Source organism: Podarcis vaucheri (assembly GCF_965113315.1).
Source record: "Podarcis vaucheri genome assembly, chromosome: 3".
NCBI lineage: Eukaryota > Metazoa > Chordata > Lepidosauria > Squamata > Lacertidae > Podarcis > Podarcis vaucheri.
This window is the reverse complement of record NC_138761.1, coordinates 65,180,094-65,202,291: the sequence shown is the minus strand read 5'-3', so window position 1 is coordinate 65,202,291 and position 22,198 is coordinate 65,180,094. Positions and strand designations below refer to the sequence as shown.

Sequence of the window (22,198 nt, the reverse complement as noted above, 5' to 3'; positions counted from 1 at the left end):
TAAAAATTGTCTATATTGGGTTGCTCCAGGTTTTTATACAAGACCTCTCCCCCATCCGTATCCGAAGCTGCCGAGGATTAACCCTTAGTCCTTTTCTGTGCAGCACATATGTTCTCCCACTGAAGGTCTAACTATATGCGACACTAATTGTATCACTTGCAATTACATTAATTACAGTGACAGGGTTATTTTTATTGACACTGCTGCATGTGGAGAGCAGAGATTTAACCTTATCCTTCCCCACTTCATTCTCAATGAAAATATCAACATGAAGTTAGACTTAGCAGAGAAAACTCCTACAGATGCCAATATGCTATGCTGGGCCATCAAAAGGTTGCAGTAGTTTTCCAAATGAGCCACAAAAATGACATCAGCGTATGCTAATTCCCCCACCCCTCTGCTGATCTGCAAACTATTCTACAGAAGGGAATTAAGTGATAGTGAAGATATAGGACAAAGGGACTAATAATTTTTCATCATAGTATTATCAGAGTTGTTTCAGTATCTAAATAAGCTTTGGTTGCAAGGCTTTTGCTGATAATGGAAAGAAACAGTTTTGCAGTAATAAGGCATGTAACCAACTTGTTTTAGAGAAACTTTTTATCATTATATGGATTTATGCTGTGTCTTTTCTCATAGGAGTAACTGTGTAAATGTTTTGGTAACAACAACTCAACTTATACCAGCCCTTGCAAAAGTCCTGCTGTATAGTTTAGGAGGTGCATTTCCTATTGAAAATATTTACAGTGCAACTAAAATAGGTAAGAAAATTAGTCTTCTCAGTCTTTCCTTGTTTTGTGGATAGGTCTCAATTTTCCCCTACTACTGCCAATACTTTGTCTCTTTTGGTTGGACTAAGCAATTTGTTCAATTCTGATGAGGACCAACATTAGTTGGCATACTTAGTTATAATGCACAGAATTGCATATCAGTTTCATGAACATTGTGAAAATGATCCACTTATGCTTGAAAACATTGGAGTTGTGAGCTTTGAAGTTTAAAGCTCCTTGACAGGAGGAGGGCAGCTAAATTTTGGGAGATCCCCATCCTCTTGGGATGGGTAGGCAATCTTCATTTTTGTGTCTGGAGATGGAAGGCTTTGATCTTCAGTCCCCAGACAGTTTACTGCATTTGTGTGGGTAGTCAGGCTCCAGCAGAGTCCATGCTTGAAAGCCATATCAGATTTCTTGGGAGTCCCATATCAAATGGTAGCAGCAGGTAGATATAAATAAACAAATAAAGTGAAAGCTACTATGAAACAAAGACTGAGAAAAGCCCCGCAGTTGAGGACCACTTGAGTATTGCTCCAACTGGCTTAGTAAAAGAAAGACGGGTTCTGTACAGGTGCTTCCCCAGCACTGTACTGAACACCATAGCCTCACACAATCAACATCTCCTTCCACCACCCACAGTACTCCAACCAAAGTCATGGTGTTCTTTCCATAGGAAAGTGGCCTTCATCTGTAATGTTTCTTGCAGTAGCAAACTTTATCATTAGATAAAGCAAAGTAATTTTCCCCACCCCGCACACCTTTAGCTTTATCTGAGAAACAGCCACAAGCCCAAATTGGTGTGAAAATGTGGGTTTTAGACACTCCTAGCTTTTTACAGGACTCTCCTATCTTTTGTAGATCTTTGTGATGCCTGTTTTTGATAGCTCAAGTAGTGCATTGTTTTTCAGGAAAAGAAAGCTGTTTTGAGCGTATAGTGTCCAGGTTTGGCACTAACATAACTTATGTTGTGATTGGAGATGGCCGAGATGAGGAGCATGCAGCTAACCAGGTAATATCTCTCAACTGTATCTCATTTATCTTCCAGGAAAAGAAAGTTGCTTTGAACGAATAATGCAAAGGTTTGGCAGAAAAGTAGTATATGTTGTAATTGGGGATGGTGTAGAAGAAGAACAGGCAGCAAAAAAGGTAACCTGTCTCATGAAATGTCGGTGTGATACGTAGATATTGATGCAAGCTTCTCTGTTTGCATTTCTGTTAGTGTGGCACATTGGCAAGTAATTGAAGTTGTTAGATGCCAAAAGCCCGAAACATAAGACCTACAAATTAAACCATTTGGATTCGAGCATATTCTTTATGATGACTTGCATGATTTGGAGATAAATCAAAATGGATATTGATCATAGATCTTAAAAGAACTAAGTGGCTTCAGATATAATAAGCGTACATAAGATACAAGTAATATATAATAAAATGGGTGCTTTTGAAATTTGATGAAGGCATGCAAAAGGTTATCTGGCAGATGTGGAAAACCAATAGAAGGAGTGCCAAATTCAGCTGTCACAAAGTAAAATGTATCTGAAAAGCATGAATAAAAGGTAATTAGCTTCCTTCCATAGAGGGGCAGCTTCACCCATAGAAGTTCTATAGAAGACAAAAGCACCAGCAAGGACTTACTCTGCTATATGTGAAGTAATTGCAATATGAACATTTGACAACTCAATAATAAGTGCACATTAAAAAAAAAACAACCTAGCTGGAGGTTTCAATATTCGTCACATTTCAGAATAATTGACAGCAATGTAGATAAGGCATAAACTTTATTAAATACATTTTGGGCTCTAACCAGAAATAGCCCACAGTATCCTAGACTTGGGGAATCTAAGGAGACATATCATTCTGATAACAGATAGCATCTGTGGGTTTTGCTCTTTAGCTATAGTGGTTTTATTAACTTATACATGCTGGTTCCAAATGGTTGCTTCATATAGATGCAGTACAGGTGCTGGGATTGTCTTGTAGTTTTTTCCCCAGAAAATCAGGTGATTGGTTTCTTTACTTTATGGTTGGCATGCTTTCCTCTAACTGTACCCGTTGCTTGCATGAACAGTTGTGGAAGAATAAATGAATGCAAATTCTTCACAAATAGATCTGAACATAATGAAAGTAAGGTCCTTAAAGTCCAAATTATGTATCCACAACATTTTTGCAATGTTTTATTTACCGAGATTTGATTTCACAACTCTTGCACTAGACCCATTAATCCTAGAACCGACCCTGGCATGCCTCAGCCCTCCACCAGGAGGCTGAGAAGGATATCCAACCAATTCCTAAGCCAAATGCTACCTGTATATGGAATCAATAGTGGCCAATTTCAAATCCCAGAACATTGTCTTGCCCAGTTTGTTCACCTTCTTGAGCTACTAGGCCTTGCTTCCTGGACAGGGGTCACTGCGAGTAGGTCCACAATGATAATGTAAAACTAAATCTTTCACTTGTGGGGCAAAACACATCTCCCATGTAATGTCCACAACTGAAAAGTTGGATCACTAGCTTTTCCACAGGTAGCTTCTGAAGGTGTGCTCGCATACATAATAACAAGCGCATAAGCTTTGCGTATGGAAAGTACAGCTTCCAGTTGTACATAAACTTTGTGCATCTCCTTGCAGGGGAGAAATACATAATTTTCCATTGGAAATTGTCACCTCTTAACTATTCATAATTGATAAGCGTTATTTTTCGTTCACTCTCAATAGAAAGAAAATTGAGTTTACCTATGGTCCTTACTGTAAGTTCGTATCTATTTGGGTCTGACTTTTTCTTCGCTGTCTTACTAAGAAAAATCAGGATAATTCTCTGGTGTTCATTTAAACTCTCTGAAAGCAAATATAAATAATGGTGGTTTTGGGGGGTGATTTGTCAAATATATTGTTCATTTCTCCTCACCTTTCCCCCTCTTAACTAACACAGCACAACATGCCTTTCTGGAGAATATCTAGTCACTCGGACCTCCTGGCTCTACACCAAGCACTGGAATTAGAGTATTTGTAACTGCTGTCACATAGTTGACAAATACTTTTTATATTTCAAAGTACACTGATATTTTATATGTGTGATCCAGTGCCTCTGGCTTTTACACATATGTATGGTCTTAAGAAGGAAAAGCAATATTTGGAATGAAAATTCCATTGTGAAGAATTGAGATCACGGATTGGTGGAGTTACAAGTTTTAATTCTACACAAGGATGTTCTACATGGTCTTATACACACAACATTTTTGACGATTAAAGAACTATAAAAGAAGGTTGCTGGTACACACCAATGAGCCCTAGCCAGAGTGAACAGCTTTTGCAATGGACTCAGACTGGGAAAGCAATGACACGCGTTTTCTGATCGACAAGGGTGGTATTCAACAACATTCCTCACTATGAGATATATTCTCAGCACTGAGGTTTGAATCAAACTTTAGTCTACCTAACCCAAAAAATCTGAATTGGAATGTACTCAAACTGTGCATTGACAATCCTGTCTAGATCTGTAATATGTGTAAATTATTGATGAAAATAATTTACTGTGACTTTATTAGCAGCTGACTTTGGAAGTGGATGCAATTTCTTTCGTTTTGGAGGTGTGTGGGATGGGGGTATATAATAATTATTATTGTCTCTTTTATATGTTTGGCAAACAGAATGTGCATAATGATGTGTTGTGCCTTAAAAGACAAGATCTTGTTTGTGTGTTACAATGTAACATTGGTTTAAAATAATGTAGATAAAAGAAATAAACCTTTGTGATAATTTTTGAGATGACCAAATTTCAAATTCAAATAATCAAAAGACAAGGGTGTGTATCAAAAGCACTTAAAAGTTTGTTGCAGTAAGGGGGGGGGAGTATAATAATTGACAGCTGGTGCTTTTATTTAGTTTCTTAATAATTCCACAGATTGCAGGAGGCAAGTAACTTAAGAGAATGTCAAGAGGCTGAAGTGATATTGGGCACTGTGGGATTAATAATTAAAATGGCTGATTACTTGAGAACCATTTCTCCATTTTCATCTTTAAAGGAAGAAAACAAGTATTTGCACTGCAAGGAGCTTGATTTGATAAAGTACATATAAGGAGCCGCAAATTATTTCCCATTTACCAAGTCTCAAATTGTTAGCCAGTAGGTTACATGAAAACATGGTTGATTCCTTCAAAAAATATACAATGTGCCCTCTCCTTCCTTGTGTGCTGTTCTGGGGGATTCTCCCAACCCACCCAAGGCAATTTGGGAAGTGTGTATAGGGGAAGAAGAGTGAGGAACTCTCTTTGAGCAAGTGGAAATCCTTGTGTGGGCTTCTGGTAGTGGGATCAGTTATCTGGCCCTTAGTAGCCACCATTTTGTTGGAGTACAGTTCAAATTGCCTCCCCATTGGCCATGCTGGCTGAGGCTAATAAGACTTATAGTGCAGCAACATTGGGGGGACGGGACACTATGTTCACTAGTCCAACTTTAGGTTGTTCACAGTATGTTGTAGCCAACAGTCCAGGAATTTCCATCAGCATGTTGTTTATTAAAACATTTTCTAACTAATTTTAAGCTTGGATAAAAAGTTCAGCATAGCACTCAATGGAACTCTTTCCTTTCTCCCCTCTGCGGTCAGCCCTTTACCACACATATCACGCATGCTAGCCATTACTTTCAACAGTAGACCAGTGTGTGTGTCCTGTATTCTTACCATCTCCATAGCTCCAGCTTGCAAGTTACTCTGTGCATGTGTAGCCACTGTGTGTGTGTGCATGCCATTGCTCACAATGGCGGGACAGGATGTGCTTTCCATATACCTATCCAGCCATTATATACTCTTGCTTTCTAGCTCTCTGCCTACCAGTTACACCTTTTGTTGACATGTGGCTTGTGGAATGGATGCTTGGGAAGAAGAGAGGTAATACTGGGGCAGCTATAGATCAGCCCCTTGTTAATGCCTGCTGCACTATGGTATGCATGCATGGCAAAGGGCCAGCTGGATACAGACAGTGCTCCATGGAACTGTTTTCAGATGCCCTCCTACAGACACAACTGCATTTGTGTAGGGTGAATAATGTACTTAATTTTCTATTTTTTATATTGAAATTCTAATTATTGGAGTAAATTTATGTCATTTTATTTCTGAAAAGGTTTATCTTTAATAACAGCACTGGTGTAGAATAATTCAGTGTGATAATTCGGTTTCTGGTTTTCTTTCTAGTAATGTTCCAGGAAAGAGAATTATATATACTTGTCCCTACACTCTTGTTCTCTACTTTGCAGTCCCAGTGTTTTAATTAATCTCAAATAACAAGTTCTCTAGTATCGACTTTTGGTGCAAAAGATCCTTAAAATAGTGTATGATGAGCCATATGCCATCCCACTATGCAGTGGGTACATATATACTGTTATTTGGGAGGATGAATAAACTTCAAGTTTTGTAGCTTCAAAGATAAAAAGGCACATATGCAGTTATGTCATAAAAATAATCAGTTCAGATCATCGTGTGAATTGTAACCCATTCCTGTTTTCCCATTTGTAAGGTTCTTTAGTAAACGCACAACCTTTACAATAACTGATGTGCACAGAAATCAGTATTTTAGCTCCCTAGGGCACAGAAAAAGAGGGCAGACGAACAGGCGTTAAGTTAAGTGAATCAGATTATAATGTGAATGTAAAACCTGTACTACCTGCAATTGACATATGCAGCACAATCCCACACATGGTTACACAGGAGTACATCCAACTGTGTTGAGTGTGGCTTATTTCCAGGAAAGTGTGCACAGAATTGCAGATTCAGATTCAGATTCTCTGCTATGCTGTGTCCTGCATTAACAATATTCGTAACCAGCCGGAGAGAGGGTCAGTGTTGCGACTTCATAGGCTAATGTGTAAAAGTGTTTTTCACTGATGCAACAATAGCCAGGAAGGATGGGATATATAGTCAAAAATATCTGGAGGGCTCCATATGGGCTGACCCTGCGCTAATCTGTGCTGGATTTTGCCCTTGTGGACATACCAAAAAGGAATACATACATCATCATGTCAGATAATGAAGTTCCTTGCTCTGCATTGATGCATTCCGATGCATAAATCTGAGTGAGATATCTCTTTGGTTCAACTACTTACAGGCTATTGATTCAAAGTTTTTTGTTTAAAGGAAAGGTACTTGGCATATATACTTTTTTTAAAAGGCAGCCATGTTGGTCCATAAGGGAAAACTCCAAAATCTGCAGCTTGAATGTGTTTTTTAGGACCAACCAAAATGTCACTAAACAGGAGAATTTTGAGTTCCCCCGAACTTGTCATCAAGCTAGACTCGTGTTATAAATGTAGATTTCTTGCAGAGATTTTTTTCTTCAACCATTTTTTAAAGAGATATATTCCAATGACACACAGAGAATGAAAACCAGCTTATGTTGACAAAAATATAGAATACCATTAATGCATATTTTATTCTTCAGAAATAGTGTGTAGTTGACAGTATGATGTGGTCACAACAGATACACAGTTCTGATGTGGTCTGTTATTCATTGAGCTCCCCCCCCCCCAATATTTCCATTAATATTCTGATTCACAAAAACTCATATAAATGATGTTGATGCTGGAGGGAGAGGGGGCTAGGTTTGCAATTGCAAGCCCTTCTACACCAGCCTCTGTGTCTAGAGAGAAGTGAGGTCTGTAGGCCTCCACTGCAGTAACAGCCCAAGTTTTGGGTAACCTGCCTCCAGTGTTGTCCCAAAATGGTCATTTTGTGGTGGGGCACACAGAAATTCAAAGTTCTTCACATTCCCTGAGGGGTCTGATCCTCAGCTATACCAGCCTTGAAACTGTCACAATAAAAACTGGTGAAAAACACCCTCTTCCTGTTCTCTGACCTAGCTGGCAGTAGTCAACAAGAGAAAATCTTAATAACAGTTACCGTATTTTTTGCTCTATAAGACTCACTTTTTCCCTCCTAAAAAGTAAGGGGAAGTCTTATGGATGCACAGCTATCACAGAAGCCAGAACAGCAAGAGGGATTGCTGCTTTCACTGCACAGCGATCCCTCTTGCTGTTCTGGCTTCTGAGATTCAAAATATTTTTTTCCTTGTTTTCCTCCTCCAAAAACTAGGTGCGTCTTGTGGTCTGGTGCGTCTTATAGAGCAAAAAATAAGGTATTTTAAAAGAGAGAAAGAATGAACGAACACTCTTCAAAATGCAAAAGGGGGGGAGCAGAGGGCTTCAGCACTGACTCTTCCTCAGCCCTGGCAGAATACCCAGGAATCAAAATTGCCAAAATTCTGGATACAGAAACAAACTGTGTCAAATACTGAGCTGCTGTGTGATAAAACTCTGCATGGAAAAAAATGGAATGTTGCCACTGAATTTTGCCTTAGGTGAAATTTGAAGCAATTTTGAATGTCCTCATTTAGGTAAAATATCTGTAGGAATTTTGATAAAAGGGGAAAGAACTGCAGTAAGAGCAGCGAACTTTCTCAGAGGAGAATGGAGGGAGCTTCACACATCTCTAGGGAAGCTAGAATTTAAGGCATGCCAGAATATTCCAACCAAAGCATGGTTTTGTGCAAATTGAAATTTGGTCATTTGGATCGTGAGTTGTATTTTATATCATTATATATATGCAATCAAAAAACTTGTCCTCTTAACTCTTACCCTACCACAGAGAACACAAATATCCCATGTTTTAAAAGGTTGTGCAATTAAAACAGTGTGCCTTTGCAGTTGCTGTACCAATATAAATGGAAACAGCACATAAATATTAAGCACTTTGAATATTGTGCTTAAGATACAGAAATAGAGCACAATTTGAATGCATGTAAATACAAAGAAATAAGGGAAAGGTGGACTCAATTCAGTAAACCACTAAACTGAAAAGTTAAAAAAAGCAATATATGCAGATTGTGCACAAAAATATAGAGCACAATTTATCCCCACAGTGCTCAATAGAGCCTCCCTCCCTCCCACAGGCCCTTGGCTAAAAAATACACATAGTGTAGTATATCAGTCATTACCTGTTTTGGGAGGCCCAGATGTAGCCCACAACTGATAAGAACCACACACACAAGCTACCCATGCTCTGCTGTTGTGTTGGAGGAATTGTTTTTACTGTACTGCTGGATTTAACTGGGTTTCTTTAAATCTCAAGTAGGAGCAACAACTTGAGCATGCTGTAAAGAAGTAAGCAGTATGTCTGCAGTATGTCTGTGTGTTTAAACTCCAAACTTTGAACTAAATGCTCCTGAAATAATAGATCAGAACTTAATCTAAATCTTTCCACATGTTGAGGGCGTATAAGCTATGCCCACTGCAGTTTTAGATGTGATTTTCATTTCAGATTTATTGGGGTAGGGTGGGGTGTTTTGGAGCCATGTCTAGATGCTTGAATAAATGTGATATTTAGTGTCTTTAGAAGGGAACTTAACTGACATGAGCCAATATTGCATTTGAACTCCCAGCAATTGCAGCCTTGTGGAACTGTTGAAGCCAAGGGTCTATGTAATGTAAGTTGTGATTTATTTGGGGATAACATTATTTAAGAAAATGTAAATTAATATTGAAAGCTTGTAAAAAATGTGTATATCTTTACTATTTCTCAATAAATACATGTGGAAATGTTGTCATTTTCTGCATCATCCCCATGCTACACTATCTTTCATTTTCTGATGGAAATTGTGCTTTTCCTACAGTTGATATTTGCCCAGATCCACAGGAGGACAATTTTTTTTTTTTTGGCGGGGGGGGGGGGGTTTAAATATTAAAATCCCAGTAAGGTGAAATCAGGAGGACTGAATCCAGCTCCTGCTCACACTCCCAAATAACTGGTTGCAGGAATTTTAATCTTTTTGGAAAGGCTTGCATCCATGGCTAGTCTCAGGTGTGGGAACATTAAATGTTATATCCTGCTTTTCCTCCAAGGTGTTCATGGCAGCACATATATAGCCTCCTCTACCATCACCATTTTATCCTCACAACTGAAGAGTGAGACTGGTCACCCAGTGAACTTCATGGCTGAGTGAAAATTTGAACCTGGGTCTCCCCAGACTTAGTCCAATACTTCTTCCACTGTACCATGCTGAGTTAGAAAGGAGTGCTTGCTTTTTGAGCATGGTACCACCTGAGAGTGGTACCATTGCTACCACTATCCTAGGGGTGCAGGAACTTTTAGTCCTAGTCCTCAGCAGGAAAAAATGTGCCACCTGGAACCTTGATCACCTGCTTTCCCCTTTCCTTGCCCAAATACCAGTTTCTGGGCTTAGGAGAAGGGGTGTGTGGTGGAGGTAGGTGCTTTTTGAAGTGCCTCCAAGCCATGTGGCTGTTTGAAATGCTCACAAAAGTTGAAAAGCTTTGGGGATCAGTAGTAGAATGCTCCTATATTGACTTCAAATATATTTTCTTGCAGTTTTCAAAAAACTAAACAAAACCTGAAATAATGCAGCTAAGCATTGTGTGTACTTTGAGCCTAAGTAATTAGGAAGAACCCACACACAAAGCTTTTCTCTATATCAATGCTGCTTTAAGTATTTGCTTACATCCACTAATCATCAGCTTTGGTAATCGTGTGTATTTTTTGAAAATGACCCCTTGGGCTATAATGTAACGCAGGCAGTTTTGCAACGGGGCCTTTAGCCTTTTATATTTAAAATTGTTTTTTGCAAATATTCAAACACATCTCCCTGCCCTCAATTCCACTCACCTGCTAACTACCTGACTCACTGTAGTTTTGTGGGCATCGGGTACAATCCTGAACCAAGCAGTTGTATACCTGTGAAAAGACTGACCTTTCAACTTTTAATGTTATGTTTGCTCCAATAATGAACCAACAAATCATTAGCTTGACATTAATAAGCCGTTTGCTTAGATAGCTATATCTTCTTAAGTAGAGTAGCTATTTTATGGGTGAAATTGCTTGTTTAAAAACTTTTGGTGCACAGATAAATTTCCATAGCATGACCAGAAAATACCTCGTTTTAGCAGATGGTAAAAGTGTACATAATTAACGTATTCAGTAGTCCCACCCCCACCCCACCCCAAAAGCTGGTAAATGCAACTTATTAGACTTTCCTCTTGAAAGCTGGATTTATTAGCTTCAAAATACTGAGACTTTGCTAAATACATCTCTGGGAGATTGTATCCTGTGTTGCCATCTGTATTACACTAGATTCTAACAAGACAAAATTGAAAACTCTTGGGTGGCTCTTGTCCTGTCACATTCTATTCAAACTTAAGGGTAAGTACACCTCACTCTTTTAGTCCCCCTTTTCACCTCTTCATTCTTCTTTGCTTTGCTTTCTGGGTTGTTTCCCCTCCCCCCTTTTCCATTTTAAAATAAAGTGTGATGGGTGTACCATTTATTTCCCCAAAATGAGTTTAAATTCATCATATTGGTAGTACCTAATAAAGTTGCATGTTTAACAATGTTAAAGGAAATCAGGCATTTTAATGTTTAATTTGGGGGAGGGACCATATTTATGTAGTGTTACAATAATACTGTTTACTTGGCTTCTTGCAGTCTATTCATCATTTGCAATACCTCTTCACAATATGCTTTTCAAAACTAAGCACTGGAATGCTGAGCAATAATTCAGAATAACCCATAAATAAGGCAGCCCAATTGACCCTTGGGTGTTGGCAGATATAGAAAGAGGGGCGCATGCTCTAATATTAATAAATGAGGCAGGTTTGTTGGTTCAGCCCTGCTTCTTTTCTATCCATTTCAGTCAACCAAGTGCTTCTTCACAGTGCTTTTATTATTAAAACAGTAACACTACAGTCATTTCTATGAGAGTCTCACCCTGAGGCAGCGTCTTGGTATGTCCATATTTTTGAGTCTTAAGTAGACACAAACATGTTTTTTTACCATTTTCCTGAGAATTTGCATGAGAGGTGCCGCTACTGAAAAATAAAAATGTAAGAAAGCTATACTTGGACTGTGTTACTTGTTTTACAGTGAAATATACACAAATCCTCTTGAGCCCAAATCTTGCGTTAGCTGGATTAGAGTGCATAACCAGATTATTCTCAATTTTAAGGTATTTGTGGGGAGGGGCTGTACTTCATGCAAGTTCCACAGGGCACCCTGCAATATACCCATATCCACATCCAACACCCCCCCCCACCTAAATCTGCATAAGTTCCTAGTGGAGAGGGCATTTCATATTTTAGGTCATTACTGATCACAACAGGAGTAGCAATAAAAAGAAAAGAATGGTTAAGCGCAATGCCTTATTAAACCCGTCTCCAGAAATTACATTTCTTGCCATTTGAACTTCAGCAATGAGGTGGACAATCAAGAATTTTGGCAAATAATATACATATTTGTTTAACATGCAGAAGACAACATGTACTGAATAAACCAGAAAGGGAAGATGAGGGGAGGGTGGGCATTGTAAAATGCAAAATTTTGGATATATGCAATTACAACTTGTTGAGACAAAGAAATTCAATAAAAATGTATATTAAAAATTATTTTTAAAATAATTTTGGCAGATAATTTCACAGCTGATGTGCCACTACCATGAAAACCCTGCTCTGCATAACCACTAACTGCTTTTGAGATGGGGAACAGGGAATGACAATGGCTAGGGTGAACTGGGAGCCATATAGGAGGAGATTTTCAGATCTCTCCTGCTGGTGCTTCCTTTTTCTTTTCTTTTCTCCCTTACATTCACACACATACAAACACAGTTAAAAACTGGCACTCTGGTGTGTGTGTGTGTCCCCCAAAAAGTTGTGGGTTTCATTCATTTTTAAAACAGTTCTATATACTGCCCTTAAATTTAAATGCTTTACAGTAACTAATAAGAGCACATGCACATGAGCAATGGAAGGTAGTGCTAAAAAATAATAATAGGAGAGAAATAACACCAGAGATTATAAGCCCTTTACATAAGCATAGATGCCAGATGACCCTTTTGAGGGAGAGAATTTTACAAGTGAACTCCACAACTCAAAATGCAGCATTATCGTACAGTACTGAGTCGGGGGGGGGGGTCCAATGCTTTCCCCAAATAGCATATTCATTCCAATGTTACTTGAAGACAGAATTGCACACTGTTGTTGTTGAAAATGCCCTTGTGGCATAACTTCCATGATTATGTGGGAAAGCCCCTAGTTTCCTGCCTCTGTCCTTTCTTACATACTAGAAGGAGTGAATGTATTTGAAAGAGTTGCTCTATTTTTGTTTCTCTTACAGCAGCACACTGGCTTAAATCTAATTTTAGGTTTAAAGTCACAGAGAGGCACTGTCCTGCGTTCAGTGGCTATAAGCCCAGCAGGCTTATATGAGAGGGGCTTCCTCACAGTAGGACACTTGGCAGGAGCGAAGGACAAAGGGGATTCCTGCTCCCTAGAGCGCAACTACATGCTTGGAAAAGTTCTAACCTCATACCTGCTAAATAGGAAAATCAAGATGAGCAATTCTACCTGTGGACCATGACTTGGGAAAAAGCCATCCAGATGGTTACAGCTTCCCCTGAGGTTTTGTGTGGTTCTAAGAGAAGAGATTGGCTTGGGATCCCAGCTGGAAAGGCTAATCACAAATCTAGAAAGAAAACCCCCTGTGATTTATCACTTTGCACCTCCTAATTTGGAAAGAGCCATGGCTCTTCCCACCAGGATAGGTCCATCAATGGCTGTTGACCATAATGGTCAAATAAACCCCTTCTGTGTTCATAGGCAGTATTCTGAGTTCTGGATGCTGAGAGCAAGCAACAGGGTAGGGCTACTACCACTGGTTATGTTTGTGATATTCCCAAATGTGTCTTCCTGATGGCTGCTGAAAGCAAGACTGCTGCACTAGATCGATCTTTAACCTAAGCCAACAATACCATGCTTCTAGTCTCACATAACTGAACCTGCCACCCAAATACTTGCTGCTAACATCGCCTACCTGTGTGCTCCAGCAGTGTTTGTTCTAAGAAGAATGGGGAGTAGATGTGATGAGTGGACTGACTAGGCTGAGCTAAAGATGTGCCCACCAGAAAGCTTACTAAGATGGGGTAAGAACATCACACAATATTTCCTCTCAAGGCATGTTCAGATGGTACTAATTTCAGGAAGTTAAAACACTGGTGGTAAGCAGGCAGTGCCATAGGTTTAGGAAAAGCCACCTCCCTCCAAAAGAAAAAAGGAAAAAACAGTCTTGCTTGTACACACATTGAGCTAGCAATTCATAGCAGAATGCAATTCACAACTCCGTTGCTTTTATTGACAGCTATCTGGAACTCAAGGCCCGGGCAGACAGAATCCTTTATTAGCAAGCAGCAGTGAGTCAGGATCAATTAAAGCAGTCTTGTTTAGGTTCACTGTTATTGAAAAACTAACAGCACACAGCATGGGTGTGAGCCACAATTCAAGAGCTATGTGCCCTGTTTACGGCTCTATTTTACCTCTCCCGCCACCAAGCAGTGCCCATTGGGGAGGCGGAATTTTTCACCTGCTTGCTGCTTCCTCAGCAGCAGCTACTCACAACTGGAGGCCCCTCTGAATACACCAGCAGTGGCAGACGGTCATGTCTCAGCCAAGACACCCACTAAATGAATGCTGGCTGCTCTTGAGTGCCATAATGGTATGCATTCAAATGTGTGACACACAGCATACGTCAGAGTATGGTAAATGTTTGGCAGTGTACACCCTGAGCATCTAGCTGACACTGGTACATACAAAAAAAGCAATTCTCCCTCTCTCTCACACGCACACACCTGCTGTCCTCGCAGTGCCTCCCCAAAGTCAGGTAAGAGAAGCACGGCTTTGGGAAGGAGGCAAGAGACTCTGGCAGGGTCCTAGAGCCCCCAACCTCCTTCCTCAAGCTGGGAAAGTGCTAACTAGGCTTTGGGAAGGAGGAGGTAGGACTCTAGGACCTTGGAAGAGTCTCAGGCCTCCTTCCCCAAACCCTCACTTACCTGGGCTTTGAGATGGCTCAGTGTCCATTGCGTGTGTACCACTCGTACAGCCCTGAATCCGCCCAAGGCTAGATCTAATGGGCTTACATTACAGGAGAGTGGATTTCAGTTGAACTGTTTGGAGAAAAATCTTGATGATAAGAGCAGTTTGGCACCTGCACCAATGGGCAGGGAGTTGAAGTACTGTAGGTGGATGTTCTATAAGCACCCCTTCAGCTCTGTGGCCTAACAGAATGTTCCTGAACCAGGACTATTCTTAAAGGCAGGCATAGTAAATATTTCCCAATCACTCTGCTTAGCTATCATGACATTCTAGTCGTTTATTTTCCAAGTATTGCTTTTTTTATTTTTAACCCAGGAGGTTAGCTTGCATCGTGACACTCAGGCTGATATTATAAATAAAACAAAGGGTTGTGTCCTCACCCACTGGGAATGCTCAGAACTGAGTGTCAGAAACAAAATGGATGTGTTGACATTTGCCCTGTCAGTAAAAGCCAACTGACTTAGTGGCAGAATATGCCATCTCTGGAATCCAGGGCTGGCAGGCTGGCTTTATCCTTTGCTACTTTGCAATCTAAATTGCCTGTGCTGAAAATTTTCAGTCTTTTTCAACATTTGGAAAACAGCTTAGTTTGAGTTAAAAGTTGTTGGTTTCAAATAACACAGACTCGTGGATTAGAAAAATAAGGTGTGGAAGCATGACCATAAGCCAGGATTTTTGTTGGGGTGGCAGGCCTTTTGTTGGGGGGGAGAACCTTAGTTTACTATGTATTTTTTATTTTCATTGATTGGGGGGCAGCTTCCCCTCCCTGTGTCATCGTCCCGTCCCCCCCGCGCTATTCCCATGTTTGGAAGCGAGCTTTTATTTAGGCAATAATTGAAAAGGTGGAAGTTTACCTAGGACTGGTTTGGGCCTTTTTTTGTTTCTGCTACTTGGTGTGGTTTTTTTTGTTTTTTTGCATTTGAAAAGAAACTGTTGACAGACTGCATGGTGTGACCTGAGGGAACACAAGCTACCACTATGATACTACTTTCTGTTTTTATTAATTTCTCAGTACATGGAACCTCTGCTTACAACCATAATCCATTCCGGAGGTCCAGTCATAACTAGAAACGTACATAAGTAGAGGCACACTTTTCCATAGAAAGTAATGGAAAAGTGAATTGATCCGTTCTAGATGGTGAAAAATACCCGCTAAAACAGCAATTTAACACGTATTTTACTGTCTAATGAGACCATAGATCCATAGAATGCAATAATCAATGTACTGTACCATAAAATAAATAAGACAGTACTGTAGGTGAAAAAAATTAACATTTCCCCCCCTTTTGTGCACTGATGATACAGTAGTCATTGTTTAGATGGGGGAGGGGAGGCTTTTATCCATTTATGCAGTCACACAACCAGTAGCTGATCGATCTGGGTGCCACACAGTCACAAAAACAAGTGCTCTGCAGCCGGCAAGGTGAGCTCCAGCAAACCGGAGGCCTCTCCCCGGCGGCGGAGGCCCCAGCACTGCCCCACAGCCGGCCGGGCAAGCTCCGGGCTGCCGGCACGGCGTCTGTATCTAGAGGAAAGTTCATCAGTCAAAGCACCTACTGAAGGCCGTAATTGGAATTGTACGTAAGTAGAGCCGTAAGTAAGTCGAGGTTCCACTGTAATAGTATTTATCCCTCAGCTTTCCAGAGGAATATTACCAAAGGCTGAAAAAATAGCATGCATCAAACTACAAATGAAAACTCACTGAAAAAGAGCAGCACTAAAAACAAAGACAATGCTAATCATAGTTGCATGCATTCAAAGAAACATCCAAATAAAATCAGCCTGCTAATAGGCTGAAACCCAGCTTAAAGAGAGATGCACTCGAAAGAGACATTCGGGTTTTGAATTGCTATTGTAAAAATTAATCTTCTACATCAGACATGTTCAATGTGTCCACCGCAATCGACGGGTAGATCATGCAATCAATTCTGGTCAATCGCCACCCTCCGTCCGCTGGAGACGTTGGGAGGGACTGTTTTGATGCTGCACGCGCGCCCACCCACATGGTCCCACGTAGGGAGGGACTGTTTTGACGCACGTGCGCCCACCCCTGCCCTGTTGGCACATGCCCATCCACCCTGCACCCATCACTGCAGTTTTTATATTGGATTGTGGATCACAGTCAACTTCAAGTTGGACATGTCTGTTCTACATCATGAGGTAACTCACGCATAACCTAACTGATGTTTTCATGTAGAGAGGCTGGGCTGTTTTTATAAGCCAGGAAGGGCAAAAAGACACAAGGGAAGCCAAGGACTTGGCCTAAACTGGAATTAGTTGGGAGTGTTCGGTTTTGCTGCTCTGCCTCCGGTCCAGATCCGTTCAGTTCCCACAAACAAGGGAAAAAACAGCTGCCACCTTTTTACAGCCAATCTCCCGTGGCCTTGACAGTTGCAGAACAGGCAGGAAGAGGAGAGGTGCAGCTTTTCCCATCACATTTCTGTGCTGGGAAACACTTCACTTTTGGGGAGTCTGCTGTGGGGGGTCTGTGAAAGGCACAGACCTAGTCTGTCCAGAGAAAGGGCAATGGATCCACCCTTCTCCCTCAGAAACTGGTCAGGTGGCAGGTCATAAAGGGGGGAATCTGGCAGAAATCTCCAGAAGCCACATCACTGTTGATAACTGGTGTCACAAGGAAAAGGGAAGCTATGCAGGTGGGATGGTAAAAATTATCCTAATGATTTATATAGCACAGTTTGAACATTCAAAGAACTCCAAATACCTTCTTTCAGGGCCATGATGCATATCAACCACCCCGAGACCTGCGGGTATAGGGCGGAATATAAATAAATAAAATTATGTGGATGCATGTCACTTTTATTGGTCTGAACGTTATTTTGGGGAGGGGAGGGTTGATAACAGAACACTGCCTAGGGGAGGGGCACCCCCTCCAGTAGCAAGCTTCTCATTGAGCCTGGAAAAGAGGAGACAGAGCCATCTTCAAATATCTTAAGGGCTGTCACATGGAAGATGGAGTAAGATTGTTTTCTCCTCCAGAGGATAGGACCCGAACCAATAGCTTCAAATTACAAGAATGGAGATTCTTGACCATAAACATCTTGATGAACTTTCTGACAGAGCAGTTCAACAGTGGAATGGACTCCTTCAGAATATATATAATGAAAATGATATGTAACAAAATGAAAAAACTATTTAAATACACCAAAGAAACCAGAAGCATTTTTGCTAGGGATAACGGGATGAATTAAAAAAGGAAGATTACAAACTATTCATGTACGCAACAACCGCCGCTAGAATCTTAGTGGCTCAGAAATTGAAATCCGAAGAAATCCCAACTTTAATGGAGTGGCAAACAAAAATGTTTGAATACGTAGAATTGGCGAGATTGACTTATAAGATTCGGAACCAAAAAGAAGCAAAGTTCGAAAAGGATTGGAGTAAATTTGTTGAATGTATAAAGAGTAATTGTAAGAATTTAAAAACTGTAGCAGGATTAATGTAAATCTTGTGATGTGGATGGAGTGTAAATAAGAAACTGTAAGAAAAGATTTGAGACATGAAAACCGTTGAAGGGATGGAAGGAAGTCCAGGTACAATAAGGCGCAGGGTAAATAAGAAGACATACAAATTTTTGAATGTAAGAGTATTTGTTTTATTTGATGTTGTTACAAAAAAGCAATAAAAAGTATTTGAAAAAAAGAAGAAGGTGGTGGTGGATTCTCCTTCACTGGAGGTTTTTTAAGCAGAGATTGGGTAGCCATCTGCAATGGATTTTGCTGAAATTTTTGCATTGCAAGGGGTAAGAATAGATGACCCTCGGGATCCCTTCCAATTCTATGATTCTATGAGTGGTGTGTGATTTGTAGGAGCAACAGCTAAAACAGGTAATGGTTTGTATCTCTTCCTCTACCCTACCCCAAGCTCAGAATACTTCAGTATTTCCAGGTCTGTCAGTATTTTCAAACTTCAGGCACATATTTCCATATATGGCTGAGAAGAGATTTGAGTTCATGTCTGAAGCAGGGATATGAAGCATATTTTTAATCTTCCTATCATTTTTCAGTTTAATATTTTTACCAAAAAAGTAGTACTATTGCTACTGCTATTGCTATTATTATGTTTGACCAGGCCATAGGCCACACAGTCAAAACAAAAGAAAATATAAAAAGTTAGGATCTAGGATGTAGGATGTAATGAATTCACCCAAAGTTTCAGTCATCCTACTGCTGCTAAGGGGTTGAAATGAGGAAGAGGTGTGAAGGTGTGTTTTCATTTGAGCAACGATAAGGAGTGATAACGTCTATTGTGGAGGAGATGAGACAGATGAATCATATTACCAAAACATAGTTTAAAGGAACTGCTTTTATTTGATAAAGCTGAGCCTGGAGTCTTCTCATGGACTGCCTCAGAGCCTAATGCACAGAGGGTCATGGCCAATGTTAGTCCTACTCAGAGTAAGCCCATTGACTAACTTGGGCCTATCAATTTCAATGGGTCTTCTCCGAGTAGAAGTTTGTTGGCTACAGACCAGAATATCTGAGGTGACTTAAGTTGAAACTCAGCACAGTGTATGTGGTCTTGTAATCAGCTGAGAAAACATGGGGAAATTTGTACAACAAATGTACTAAACTTTGGCAAGGAGACATTGGCTCTGGTAATGATCAGCAACATGGAGTAATTTGAAGTGTTTCAGAAAGTCTCAGCCAGCCCAACGCATTTGCCAGGAGCCATGATTCATCCACGAATTGGACCGGACATAATGCTTCCTTTATAAAGGAGGAAAACATTCTCAAGCAAGATTGTGGCAATCTTATCACATTCCAGTGAATAAATGTTTGTATTCTGTGAAGATAGTAGTCAGAGAAACTCCTCTGACTCCAAATAAATATATAAATTAAGGCATAAAACAAAAGCAGCCCTGCTGGAAGAAAAGAGTCCAACAGCATCCTGTTCTCACAGTGGCTAACCTCTGGGAAGTCCACAATCAGTACTCAAGTGCAATAGTGCTCTATGAGCTTGTGATTGCCAGAAACTAGGGTTCAGAGGCTGTGTGAACACCATGACCAGTAGACATCTGTGAGTTTTTCTGATTCTCCTTTAAAGTCATTCAGGTTGGTGGGCATCACTTCATCTTGGGGAAGTGATTTCCAGTTTCACTATGGGCTGTGTGGAAGCCCCTACTTTCCTCTGTCCTGAATCTTCCAACATTCACCTACACTGGATGACCCCATTATGAGAGGGGGGGGGAATACTTACCCTATCCACTTCCTCCACACTTCACATACTTTTTATACTCCTCTATCGTATCCCTCCCTTACCTCCCCCCCCCCAAAGTCCTCAACATTGTGCCTTTCCTCATAGTGGAATTCCTCCACTCCAGCCTCTTGATGATTTTCACTTGCCCTTTTCTAAACCCTTTCCAGCTCTAAACCATGTCATTTTTGATGTGGGGCAATGAGAACCATGCTCTGTAGTCCAAGAGTGATCACAGGCCTTTGGATATAGAATCATAGAATCATAGAGTTGGAAGAGACCACAAGGGCCATCGAGTCCAACCCCCTGCCAAGCAGGAAACACCATCAGAGCACTCCTGACATATGGTTGTCAAGCCTCTGCTTAAAGACCTCCAAAGTAGGAGACTCCACCACACTCCTTGGCAGCAAATTCCACTGTCGAACAGCTCTTACTGTCAGGAAGTTCTTCCTAATGTTTAGGTGGAATCTTCTTTCTTGTAGTTTGGATCCATTGCTCTGTGTCTGCTTCTCCGGAGCAGCAGAAAACAACCTTTCTCCCTCCTCTATATGACATCCTTTTATATATTTGAACATGGCTATCATATCACCCCTTAACCTCCTCTTCTCCAGGCTAAACATGCCCAGCTCCCTTAGCCGTTCCTCATAAGGCATCGTTTCCAGGCCTTTGACCATTTTGGTTGCCCTCCTCTGGACACGTTCCAGTTTGTAAGCCACCCATAGACAAAAAGACTTCTCAGCAGCTCTCTAGAGCCAAGCTTGCACTTGCTTGGACAGCTTTCAGATGTCACATTATTTTGATGGCAAATCAGTCTCAATCCCTATACGTGATGCTACAGCAACACCAGGGGTACTTCCACTCTATGTGTGCTTATTGTCTGGGATAACGTGGGAAAGGGCTGTGGCTCAAGTGAAGGGCACATACTTTGCATATAAAAATGTTGGATGGATACACACACACACACACACACACACACACACACACACACATACTCCAAGATCTCTCTTTGATGAGAGAACCCCAGCAGAAGTTTAAAATCACAAAATATGCTTGTTGGACCTTTAAAATGTGCCCTTCCAAGTGAGTTCCAAAATCTCTCTCTCTCTCTTTCCAAAGTTTCCCTCTTCCCTTTTCCCCCAGCATAGGAAAAGACCACACGTTGGTAAGTTAAAAAATGGTTTACAGTGGTACCTCTAGTTACGAACTTAATTCGTTCTGGAGGTCCGTTCTTAACATGCTTTCGCTAATGGGGCTTCTTGTTGCCGCTGCGCCGCCAGCACATCATTTCCATTCTCAACTCGAGGTAACTCTTCCAGGTTAGCGGAGTTTGTAACCTGAAGCGTTTGTAACCTGAGGCGTTTGTAACTCGAGGTACCACTGTACTTACCAATACTCCAAAGGTCAGATTCATGTGCTTCAAAAAAGTTGTACAGGCAGTAAAACTTAACTTAATTACAAAGTGTTGAAAGTTCTTAAATTATTGGTAGAGGAACTCAAGAGCAGCTGATGAGAGCCATGTGTTTTGAGCTGGAGCAACCAGCTCAAACCTCTTCCCATGTTGAGCTTCTCAGGTAGAGTGAGGGGAGAACAAAGGCTTGATTACTAGTTACTCCCAAGGTAAGGAGAAGTGGATTCAGCTAAGCCTGGTAGGACAGCTAAACCCCTTAATTCATTAATTAGACTTAAGCATATTGGTTATATGGGGCTGGTTATCCCACAAAAAGTCCAGTCCACAGTATCTCAGCAGCATTTGCCTGGGAATGAGTCAAAGTAATGTCCAGTAAAACACGAGGAAGTCCTGTCAGTTAGTGTTGACAGTACTGGATAAGATGGGGTAGTTGTGGTGTGACCACATGCAAGGTACCATTCTGTGTTCTTAACAGGCACATTTTCTTTATTCACTTTGAATGGAGCCTAATCTACATAATACTGTTATCAAATCATTGCCCTTCTGTGGTTTTGCTATGTTTATTCTATCTTTTTTTTAAAAAAAATGGACCAATAAAGGAGTCTGCAGGATTAAAAGGCCATCCTTTTGTAAATAAATCCCTTTACCTTTTTAAAAAAAGATGTGTGCCTTTGAAATGTGCAGTGATGCATTGGGCAGGTGAGACTCATCATTTTTTATCCCAGCAATCCATTTTATCAGCATGGTTTTGTAAAAAATATATATAAAGCTTTCTAGGCCTTTTGCTTTGCACTTGGATTCTGTGGTGTTGATTAGGTTCAGATATAATGATTTGCACAAGACCACCTGGCAGGAGACATTGCTGATCAGGATTTTGCATTTTACCTCC

At 40.7% G+C, this 22,198-nt stretch overlaps 1 protein-coding gene across 18 annotated transcripts in view; it reads left to right on the top strand.

The window, feature by feature from the left end:
- The window catches only part of EYA4 (EYA transcriptional coactivator and phosphatase 4), a 114,274-nt gene extending 104,896 nt beyond the window's left edge, over positions 1-9,378 (top strand). For 11 of the 18 annotated variants that reach the window (XM_082215947.1, XM_082215942.1, XM_082215944.1 and 8 more), the window contains 3 exons: positions 640-761; positions 1,682-1,782; positions 2,723-3,695. In XM_082215947.1, coding sequence (XP_082072073.1) covers positions 640-761; positions 1,682-1,782; positions 2,723-2,965 — 466 coding nt within the window. In that variant the 3' untranslated portion in view covers positions 2,966-3,695. The other 7 variants (XM_082215939.1, XM_082215934.1, XM_082215938.1 and 4 more) reach the window with 2 other exon arrangements.
- The last annotated feature ends 12,820 nt before the right edge of the window (positions 9,379-22,198 follow it).